We start from the raw sequence: 12,267 nt of genomic DNA, 5'->3' as shown, positions 1-12,267 counted from the left end.
AACTAGTATTTATACTGTGTTCCAGGTGCTGTATTAGGTACATCATCTCATATTATTTAATTCTTAGAACTCTGAGGTAGCTTTTATAAAGTGTTATGATTATTTTATATTTGCTTCTTCAGTTAAAGCATTGGGAAATAATTTACCTAGGGTTGCATATTAGTAAGTCACAAGATTGGAGTTTGAACTCAGTTCTGTGTGACTTTAAAGCCTGACTTCCTCCAATTTTACTACTCTGTAAATATTTTATAGTACCAAGGTACTGCTTTACTCGCATATTTTTCCTCATTTCATTTTTTTCTCTATGATATTTTTAAGATGTCTTAGTTTATTTTGAAACTGAAAATTACGGAGTAATACTGTCCCAATAGAATTAATTTTCTGTCCTGCTAGAGGAAACATTTTCTATGCTGTCTGCTATGATAGCCAGTAACTATATAGGGCCAGTTAGACCTTGAAATGTGGCTAATGCAACTGAAGAACCTAATTTTTTTTTATTTTTTATTTTTTTAGATTTTATTTATTTATTCACAAGAGACACAGAGCGAGTGAGAGAAAGGCAGAGGCACAGGCAGAGGGAGAAGTAGACTCCATGCAGGGAGCCCGACGCGGGACTCAATTCTGGGTCTCCAGGATCACGCCCTGGGCTGGAGGTGGTGCTAAACCACTGAGCCACCTGGGCTGCCCAAGAACCTAATTTTTAATGAAATTTTAATTTACTTTAAATTAAATGTTAGCCATATGCAATTAGTGGTTACCTGTTGGACAGTGCAGTTAGAGAGAATATGAATCAAAGAGGCTAAGGGTAAAGTTCTCCTTAGATCATTGCTGTTGCTTAAGAAAAATCTTTGTATTGTCCTCCTCTCCCTTCCAGAATGGCTAATTTTTTCTCTGAAGTCCTAATCTCATCTTTCCAAGGATATTGTCTTAGGCCAAGCTTTCTTTGTTCTGCCCTTTTTTCATCTTTCACATTATTTACATATGCAACATACCTATTAGTGACATCTGTCATTTTGGACAGTGGTTGTAAAGCAGAGGGCAGGAAGTAGATTTATTAGAATCTAGGGTAGTAGAAGAGCTTTAGATTAATGACACAGTTCTTAGTAAATTATGCAAGAAATAAAAGTCCTTCTTGAGGGGTGCCTGGGTGGCTCGGTTGAGTGTCTGACTCTTAGTCTCGGCTCAGGTCAGGGTCTTGGGGTCATGGGATGGAGTCCTGCATTGGACTCAGCACTTGGTGCAGAGTCTGCTTGGTATTCTTCCCCTCTTCCTCTCCCTCCCCCTCTAGATCCCTCTTCACACTAACACACACACACATCATGTATACATACACACTCTCTCAAAAAATAATAAAAATAAAATCTTTTTTTTTAAAGTCCTTGAAAATTTTTTTAAACTTTGAGTATAATTTAAATACAGTAAAATTCACCAATTTTAAGTGTACAATTTGATGAGTTTTGACAAGTGTATAACAACATGTGACCACCACAAATCAAGATATAGAATATATCCATTACTAAAAAGTTAGCAGCCAGTCCCCTTCCTCCATGCCTCTAGCACTAGCAACCACTGATCTGCTTTCTATAACAATAGTTTTGTCGTTTCTAGAATTTCATATAAATACAATCATATAGTGTGAGTCTTCTTTGTCTGGTTTCTTTGCACATAACAGTTATCCTGAGATTCATCTTTGTTGTTGCACATATCAGTAGTTCACTCCCTTTTGCTGCAGAGTTTAGCTGTCAGCCTGGGATTGGATAGTTTGCATTCTGAATTTGGGTCATTTTCCTTGCATGGTTCTTTCACTACAGTATTTTCCCTTTAAATTTCCATCTATTTTTCCATCCCTGAACTCAAATCTCTGTCATATTTTGTGGTAAGAGTGTAGTTTTCCCTTATGGTTTGCTGACACAAACCGTGAGAGCTGAATAGTGTCTGCAGGGTAAGAAGCCATAGTTCACAATTCATATTCCTTCCATTTTTCCTGGCCATTTTTTAAATTAAACTCTTTTCCAGTTTCTATCTGTATTTCGGATACTTTCTAGGACCCATTTTTAAAATCTGGTTTTTGTAACTTTTCTGCTGGGAGTTATAAGACCACTTTAGTCCTCTGCCAGTATTGAAAGCTGAGTGTCCTGGAAAACATTTTTGGGGTTAAATATTTTTAGATGATCGTATTCTTAAGCAGCAGTATTGTGTTTCTCACAGTTTCAAAAATGTAGATATTTACATAACCATGCCCCCCCTTTTTTTTAGCGTATGAAGACTTTCTCTCTCATTACTCCCTTATTGTTCCACTACTGCTTTCTCACACTTTCTCATGTATCCTTCCAAACCAGATTACCTGCTATTGCATAAGCCCATGTTGAACTTCTCAACTACTTTGACTTTGCTGTGATGTTATGTTGATAAGCATGTTTTTTTTTTTTTTTTATTTTTTAAAGATTTTATGTGTTTGTTCATGAGAGACACACAGAGAGAGAGAGAGAGAGAGAGAGAGAGGCAGAGACACAGGCAGAGGGAGAAGCAGGCTCCATGCAGGGAAACTGACATGGTACCTGATCCCGGGTCTTCAGGATCAGGCCCCGGGCCGAAGGCACCACTAAACCTCTGAGCCATCCAGACTGCCCGATAACCATGTTTTTAAATGTAGATTTTATGTTTCTGCAGAGATTGTAGATTTCATGTTTTTATGGAAATGTAAAATTCATGTTTTTCACCACAGATTCAGGAATGTGGGTATTTATATAGACAGTGTCCATTTTTTTTTAAAACTGTATTTATTCATTTATGAGAGAGGCAGAGACATAGGCAGAGGGAGAAGCAGGCTCCTCTGGGGAGCCTTATGTGGGACTTGATCCCCAGACCCAGGATCACGACCTGAGCCAAAAGGCAGATGCTCAGGTGCCCATCACTGACTGCTTTTCATTTTAATTCTTTATGTATTTCTTCATTTACTTTATTTATGAATATAGCTTTTGATATTTTATTCTTTTTTTGTTTGTTTGTTTGTTTTGATATTTTATTCTTAATTCCCTTAATATTAAAACTTTTTATTCCTCTTATAGTACAAATGTCTTGCACATTGTAAGTACAATCTCCTTGTTTAACTTACCATAGTAACTTACTTATCTTAAATTTCAACTTGTTTGAAAAGATTTAGTTTCATAACTATGTTTTGGTTTTCTTACTAATGTCAGAACTTGAGGGAAAAAAGGCCAATTGTATAGTCATATACATAGCTCTAAAGAAGTTATACTTCTATTTTTGTTGACCATATTACATAATAACTGAAATAATTTTAAAGCATAATCATTATTTTTCCTTAGAATATTTTTATATTGTTTAATGTTTATTCTACTGTAGTTCCTCATCTACATAAGATAGGGTAAGCACAGAATTTAGACTTGTTCAGTCTGTTAATATATTTGTATTTTAGAAAACCTGGAAACAACAATTCCTAATATTTGTAAGCTGATTTTTATAAGAAATTTTTATTTACTCTGAGTTTTTCCATGTGTTGTTGAACTAGCCAAAGAAAATATCCTGAAACCAATTACCTTACTTTTAATTTATGTAATTGTTCTTTTTGAGATTCTAGAAGACAAAACATGTTGTTATTGTTACAATTTAAATAGATTGATATAAACCTAGGACATTGCCAACTTGACTCCCATGAAGTTTTGTGTATTTGATTTGGTGACCAAGGGAGTTACCTGGAATACTCTGACCCCTGTAGGGACAAATGTGTTTTTATTCTAGTTAAGGTCAGCTGGAGATGATATGACCCAAAGTTACCATCTCATGTACACATTGAGCAGTGACTAGAAGGCATCTACCTCTCTTCTCTCCAGAGCCCTGAACATAATCCCCAACCCCAGATTCTGGAGTCACTGGTGGTACCACTACCAAAGGAAAATATGTTTCAGATATTTCAGATTAGAACTGAAAATATAATTTCACCTGAAAGAAATGTTGTTAGGTATTATACTGTTCTTTATATATCCGTGGGTCAAACTGGCCTTTGTGGGCTCTTCTGGGAACCTAACCCTATTTATAAAATTCTTCATATGGGAAAAGATATTTCAGGTCTCAAACAACTGATTAAGAAGTGAATTTTTCAAATAAGAAAATTCAGAAGTTAGAACCATCTTACTTTGCACCAGAGAAAATTAGGTAAATTGCCTCTTTAGAAACTTTTAAATAGTCAATAACCATTAAGGCTTCATTGCCTGACATCAGTATAGTTATCTGAAAAAAAATTTACTTCAACCTTAAGTATGTATATATGTATGTATATTCTGCTTAAGTTTCGATCTTCAACTATGTATGGAGTAGTAGGGATAAGTGCTGAAGATAGAGCAGTAAATAAAACAATGTTCCTAGCCTCGAGGATCTTACATTCTACTGAGAGAATGTGCATAGGATAAGGTAACAGTGCTACAAAGTGTTTTCCTGTTTCATTAATGAAGTTGTGTAGTGAGCAGTTAGTGACACAAGTAAAGTTTCCACTGTTTTTCCCTACTTATGTGCTGATTAATAATACAACAACAGACCCATAAAGGTTAGTATGAGTGAGTTTCTGTCCTAGATGCTTCATAAATATATTAGCTCATGTAAACTTTCTGACAACCCTATATGATACGGTTTTATTATCCTCATTTCATAGAGGCACAAAGTAGGGTACAGAGAGATTTCTCTAAGGTCATTTTAGTGACTGTCTTACTTTAATAATTGACATTGTGACAAATTTTCATGCCTTTATGAAATATTCTTGGTCGTTATACCAGTGATCAGTTATGTATTTTTAAATCTTTTTCACACACTAGGTTGTTTTTCCATAGTCTGTACTTAACAAAGAATAATGAATTATACCATTTCCTTTATTTCTGAGACTGAACTAAATAAAATAGAAAACAAATTGTATCTAGTGTCAGCATTTTTTTCAGCTCTTATTTATTTTTAACATTAGTTCAGTTTTGTGTAACCAAAGTCCAAAATAAATTATTAAATGTTTTAGATCTGCCATCTCCAACTTCTAAAAACTCAAGAATTTAATAGTAGCAAAATGGATAGGTTCCAGTTTATCTTATCTTTTTTAATTACATTAAAATTGCCTATAAATTCATGACCTGGACATTTCCTTCCCTAAACAGGGATCCTAACCATATGCTGTCCCTCCCACTTGCCAGGGAAGTTTTTTTTGATTGGCTGGCTCCTTCATCTTTTTCTACTCTTTTGACATATATTCTTGATAGGTGGTTAATTCAGAATAAAGCTGAATCTGGATAAATTAAAAAAGAAAAAAAGAATAGAATAAAGGTTCTGAAACTCTTAAAAGCTAGGTAATATTTGTAGCATCAAGAGTTATATAATTTGTCTAAGAACTTAGTCTGATTTTACTTTTCTTACTATTACATCAATACAATGTGTATTATTTTAAATATTAATTCATCCATCTCTCTCTTTTTTTTAGTATACTGTATGGAATTTTGTTCCAAAAAATTTATTTGAACAATTCAGAAGAGTGGCAAACTTTTATTTTCTTATTATATTTTTGGTTCAGGTAAGATTTATCATTCAATAGATTAAGTTTATAGAATGATTTCTAGAAATAGATCTTTAGGGAAAAGTTACATTGCATTCTAAATTATTTGACTTTGAGACCATTTTTTTTTCTGCAGAGCTTCCCCATTGTAATCAGTGAATGTCATGATTTAAACCACATGCAGATTCCTGAAAAATAACCTTATGAATTTTAAGATTAATTTTATTTTGTTTCATCACTGATATGCTGTGGTGCTAATAACCATAAAGCCAATTTTATATTTCAGTTGCTCTGCCTCAAGACATAAGTATTTTGGCTTTTAATATACAGCACATGTTTTTGGCACATCTTTGCCTATGGAACCGTCTTGTCCAAGAAAAATCTTTTTTTGGCTTTTCCTTTGTTTTCAGTTGAAATTTTATTTTTATTTTACTTTTTTTATTGTAATTTTTAAGAATCCCCATGAGTATAGATTTTTATTCTGGGGACTATTTTCTTAAATCTGTATTCATTATAAACTCTTTTACAGTTTCTTAATTTTCACATTGTGCTTTTTTCCCTCTAATATCAAGGTATCAAGAGAAGAGCTTATAAAACTTGAGTATAAGTCAAGATTTAAAAATAATGATTTTTATAATGTTTTCTTTTAAAGGGGTTGTTCTTTTCTGATGATGCATTAGCAGTCTCTTTTATTGTGGCATTGAATTTTTGTGTAAATTCTGAACTTTTTCTCATAAAACCTGGAATTTTAGAAGAAGAAAAAATTTGCCAACTGATTACTTTAAAGCTTAAGGAAACATTTATTTACTTTTTAAAAAAATTGCTTTCCTTCATGAACAGAGAAGGAACTTTTGATTTTCTGTCAATAGAACATCAGCTTGGTTTTCTTAGAAAAGTGAGAATTTAAACTAACCATGTCCACATAACCCATGCATTTGTGAATTTACTACCTAAGATCAGGAATTCAGCTTGTCTATGGAATAGAACTAATTTAATTGGCCTATTCAGAGTAAAGGAGCATTAATAAGCCATTAGATCCATTTTTTTAAACTAACCAAATATAATTACTGCAAAAATTTCTCCCGCAATTTATTAAAACCTCAGTTGTATGATTTAGATCATAATTATGGCATCATTTTCCGAGCTCTACCCCCTCTGGCTCTGTATATGTAACAGAATCACTGTAGAAAAAAATCCTTTTCCTCGTGCCATCCCTTGTTCTTTCTTCTTAAGTGGTAAATTTGTTCTGAATTCCAGGGTAAAATTGCTGACAGACTTTTCAGCATTTACTAAGAGGGGCAAAGAAATGTAAAATGAGGCTCTGAGCAGCTATAGCTCTGCTTCTAGGCAAATACTGAGGAGGAAGACCTTACGTACTCTGTTTAAAAGGCAGAGTGATTGAGTCCATTCTAGCAGTTTTTGTGGATATGAAAGATACTCTACTAACTTCATATAATAGCCAACAAAGTGAATTTGGTGAAACTGTAAACTAAACTCTGAGCATGATATCCTTCTTCTATTATTTTTTACTTTGGACAATGATATACACTTTATATAGTGTTCTCAGAATTCCCAGTGTGAGATTTTTAGATGTTAATAGTGTGGCGTGTACAATATGAAAATAATAATATTCTGCATTTTTTTGTTGTTTAAAATCTAGCTTATGATTGATACACCTACCAGTCCAATCACCAGTGGACTTCCATTATTCTTTGTGATAACAGTAACTGCCATAAAGCAGGTATGAAAATACTTTCTATTTCCCCCCCCCAAGTCATTTAGAAGTTGCTAGATATTTCCACTTCAAACTAACATTTATTGTTGTGAAAATAATTTCCATAAGAAAGCAACGAATTTGTTTGGTATTGCATATGGTAAAATTAAACTGAGTTAAACCACTTTTATGTTCCATCTACTAGGTACTCATGGAATAATTACCGTTGTGAAAATATGTTGTTCCCTGGACACACCTAGGAAGCACCCAAAACAAACATTTTATGTGTGCAAGGCAATTTATATATGAAACAGATTTAAAAAAACAGATTGATTATTATAATCATCTTTATAGGTTTGGCAATATTTAAAGGAAGTACAATTCAAAAAGGATATATTTCTAGGTAGTGGAGCATGTACTTTTGGCATGACCATTTTTAATAAAAATTATATAATGTTTCTCTACTTTCTACAGCTTTCCCCGGTGATGTTGATTTTTTATATAAAGTAATACCCTAGGGGAAATAGCTTCAACCAAATCTTGAACTAATACTAAAATGTAGGTATAGAAAAGCAAGATTATTAGATACACAGGCTGAGTAAGAAAGACATTCATAGAAATTTCATTTGTATATAGTCACTCTAACTTCTCAAAAAATCATGTCAGGGGCCCAGTTAAATAAATGATCCTTCCACTTGAAAGAAAGTTAATTGAATTTTCTGTTGTAAATATGATAACTTTCCATTTTATAAGATTTAGGGATAAGATTTAAATTGGCATAGAAATAAAATTGACAAAAATTCTATAATTCTGGGATGTAGTATGTTGTTTATTACTTACATAGAATGTTAAGAGGAATCTATAGATTAACAGTTATGTTATATATCTAGTATGTCAGAATATCATGCTACTGCTTTCACGAAGTTTGATTTCCTTTCACTGTTCTGTTGGAGACTAGAATTTGTGCAACTCAATAAGCATCGAAATCACTTCATACAGTTACATATTTACTTGGTTTTGTAGGTGTCATTTATTTCATTGAAGTAACATATATTTGTCTCTTGGACCTCTTTTCTATATATACTTTCCTTTTTAGGTGATTTCATTCAGTCTAGTGGGTTATAGTAGCATTTATATGTTGATGGTTCTCAAATCAATATGTATCCTGAAACTATTCCCTGAATTCCAGACACATACACAAATGTTTGTGCAGCATCTTCATATTGATATCTTAGGTTTTTCCTGACCACCATTTCCCTCTCTCATTCCATGATCTGGTCTTTTTTCTTTATATCATTTGTCACTACCTATTCTATTAAATAAATATTTATAGCTTATCTATTACCTTCATTTGAATGTTTAGCTCTATGAGTCATGTACATGTTGGGCCTTCAATAAACAAATGTTTGATAGATGAATAAGTAAATGAATAAACCTATTGAGTATTTTCTAAGGCAATGTAAAATGTGAAACTTCTTGCCCTGATTTCCAAATATATTTGGCCAAATATAGACTGAGTTTAATTGAAATATGATGCGATTAATTGAGTTGATAAATAGTGGTAAATTTATATCTGCAAAATGAGAGAATTTAATATGACAATAACAATTGACAACCTGTTATCTTTCAAAATGAGTTAAGTAAAACATGTAAAATCTAAAGATAGGAAATAGGAAGATTATACCTCAAACCTGTATTAGTATGCCTATTGCAGTTGAGTACTAAATTTACCTGAGAGCTTTTTGATAACTATGACAAAAGAAGAAATATGAAAGGTCATAATTTTCAAAGAGAAAATTTGATCTATAAGGATTTTCTCCCTTTTTCAGAAACAGTTTCAGAACTCAGACTTTCCTCTTGTGCAGTAACCGTTCCCAAGTTTTGTTCATTCAGTAAACATCCAGTGTTTACTGTTCAGGTTTACTACAGATTAGTGGAACGAATTTTGGAAAAATTATGAAAGTCAAAGTTGCTGTGTTCCAATCTTCCTTCCTTCTCTTCGCACTTTTTAAAAAGCCTTTGCGCTTTTATCAAAATAGGAAAAGCTTTATTATCAATTACTTACACTTTAATATGAATGAAGATGTTATTTTGTTTTTTAGCTTCTTCCATTCATATATATTAAGTCTTCTCTCTAGTTGTAAGATAGTGTTCTGGTAAGTATCAGTCTTTACCATCTGTGAACCTAAAACCTGTGAAGTAGGAAAGGTAAGACCAAATACAATAATAATTACAGTTTAAATAAAGTACTAGTAAAAACCAATGAGCTGTAGGTGTTCAGAGAAAGGATGGAACACTTCATCTAGATAATCAGGGAGGTTTTGTGAAATAAATAATTAAAAGGAAGCTTGGAATATTGGTAAATGACAATTGGTGAAGAAGACGAGATAGAAACAAACAACTCAGGCAAAGGCTAAATTCAAGAAAAGCCAAGTCCTGTTTTGGGGAATGACATGTCTGACTAAATGTTTGACCCTCTGGAGGGAAGTATTAAAAGATAATACTGGAAATGTAGATTGGTACTAAATTAAAGAGGCTGGAAGATTCTTTGCTGTAAGCATTGAGAGTTTTCAGGGATTTTGAAAACGATAGTGAATTAAAACAATGTTTTGGAAACATTAATCTGGCAATCAGTAATATGTAGGGTAGATCAGAATTTGTGAATTTGTATTTAAAAGATGTTTTTATCATTGTTGCTCAGCTGTTAATGTCATCTGACTATGGAAGGAATTGTACTTCTTGACAGTTTCAGAAGATATTTTGACTCTCAAATTTCTCTAAAATTGACATGCCACATCTTAAATGAGGTCTATGTAAGTTAAGTATCTTAAGAGTGCTTTCTCAAAAGGTTTCCCCCTGAAAAAAAAAAATAGACCTTCAAAGCAATCCTTATATTTGCTTTGTATTTTATAGCGTTATATTTTTAGGTAATAGATACACATAGTTTTTAAAAACTGAAACAGTACAAAATAGCATATGATATTGACCCTCCAGTCCCGTTTTCTTCTCCTGATATATTTGTACATTAGTCCTGATATTTATGCAGAATATTCACATAGGCAGGCATATTTTTTTCATATATGATACGATAGAACAGAACACATTGTGTACCTTTATTTTTATCACCTAATGCTATATCTTGAATATCATTCCATTGTCTATACATATGCTACACCCCTGAATTCTTGAATTTTCTCTAAAATAGCACAAGAAGTCTTTTTTACTTTAAAAAAATTGCCAGTCCTTAAACATTTAATCAAAGTATTCTTTCTGAAATTCTTTTGTCTGTGCCCCCTTTTTAATGATGATGCATATAGCCCTACCATATTTTTTCAAAGTACATACTATAATTACTTCTGTTGGTCTGTTGTTTAAGAAAGTAAAAGAACTCGACCTCATTTCAAAATCTGTTCATTTTGGGGCACCTGGGTGGTTCAGTAGATTAAATGTCTACCTTCCATTAGAGTCCAGGTCATTGTGCTCTCTGCTCAGTGGGGAGCCTGCTTCTCCCGGTTCTTCCTGTTCTTGCTGCCTCTCACTATCTCTTGTCACGATTTCTGTCTCTCTCTCTCTCTCTCTCTCAAATAAATAAATAAAACCTTAAAAATCTATTCATTTCTTTCTCTGTCGTCTATGCTTTGTGAATTTATATTTTATGATGAAAATATCCTTTTTACATAGAAGGAGTAGAAGTTACCAAAAGATTGAATAGGTGTTAGGAAAAGGTAAGAATTAAGAATGACTCCTCAGATTTCTGCTAAGAGCAATTCAGTAGATGTTGATGTCATTTGTCAAAATGGGAAACATTGGAAATGCAACAGATTTGGAGGGATAACATGATCAATTTAGTTTTGAAGTGTTTACTATGACACATCAAAATGGAGATATTAAGAATGCAGTTGAATATTCAGATTTAGAGTCTGGAAGAGAGAGGTGGGCTAAAGATACAAATTTCAGGGTTTTTTGAAGACACGGGGATAGTTAAAAATCCTATAGTGAGAAAGTGAAGGGTGAAAAAAAGGGCCCATAAGGGTGACATAGTAGGAGCCTTCTGTAAGGCCTAGAGAAGTACTATGAAAACCAGGAACGTTTTCCCAGAAGAAAGTGTTTCTTATAGGAATGAATGTCAAATCCCTATGAGTATGTGCATCAAACTAGCCTAATATAATTCTGGTGAATGAAATGTTTTGAGGAAGTTTTTATGTTTCTTCTTCTCATGTGATAAAAATATCTTCTAATTATATTTAATAAGGTATTTTTTTTGTTCTTTTGATATTTACAGGGATATGAAGATTGGTTACGACATAACTCAGATAATGAAGTAAATGGAGCTCCTGTTTATGTTGTTCGAAGTGGTGGCCTTGTAAAAACTAGATCAAAAAACATACGGGTATGTGTTCAGTAAATAATGGATATCAATTATATTTTGGTATCACCAATTCTAATCTGATTGATTCTATTTTAGTTAAAACCCTATTTTCCTACCTTAAAATATTGTGATAGGCCATCTGTTTAGAACTCAGTAAAAATGAGTCTCTGCCTTGTAAAATCTGTATATTTGCTTTTCCCCCATAATTCCTCATAGGTGGGTGATATTGTTCGAATAGCCAAAGATGAAATTTTCCCTGCAGATTTGGTGCTTCTGTCCTCAGATCGACTTGATGGTTCTTGTCACGTTACGACTGCTAGTTTGGATGGAGAAACTAACTTGAAGGTTTGTACATGCATATGTATAATGTTGCTCTGGGTGAGCAAATGTTTTGGGGTTGTAGTGACATTTTCCTTTGATCAGCGAAGGAAGAAATTTGTTAAATCACTAAAACTTTTAAAAATTACAAACTTTTTAAAAGAAATAATGTTATGTATTTATTTCAAGTGTAGCCTCATGTGATTTAATCAAGCTAAAGAAAAATGGAAGGTGTTTTTAGGAAAAATCCTTTAATATTTTGGTGCTTTTTTGGATAAGAGACACCTTTAAATTGTTCTGAGTTTTCAGAATATGAAA

General features: G+C 32.9%; 1 protein-coding gene across 5 annotated transcripts in view; it reads left to right on the top strand.

The window, feature by feature from the left end:
• ATP11B (ATPase phospholipid transporting 11B (putative)) overlaps positions 1-12,267 on the top strand; it is a 118,087-nt gene that overhangs the window by 26,679 nt on the left and 79,141 nt on the right. For all 5 annotated transcript variants that reach the window (XM_041731511.1, XM_041731510.1, XM_041731508.1 and 2 more), the window contains exons 3-6: positions 5,477-5,566; positions 7,209-7,289; positions 11,545-11,652; positions 11,848-11,976. In XM_041731511.1, coding sequence (XP_041587445.1) covers positions 5,477-5,566; positions 7,209-7,289; positions 11,545-11,652; positions 11,848-11,976 — 408 coding nt within the window. The remainder of the gene's footprint in view (positions 1-5,476; positions 5,567-7,208; positions 7,290-11,544; positions 11,653-11,847; positions 11,977-12,267) is intronic.

This window comes from Vulpes lagopus, chromosome 17, assembly GCF_018345385.1.
Source record: "Vulpes lagopus strain Blue_001 chromosome 17, ASM1834538v1, whole genome shotgun sequence".
NCBI classification, from domain to species: Eukaryota; Metazoa; Chordata; class Mammalia; order Carnivora; family Canidae; genus Vulpes; species Vulpes lagopus.
Note: the sequence above shows the minus strand (reverse complement) of the source record. Positions and strands in the feature narration are given on the sequence as shown.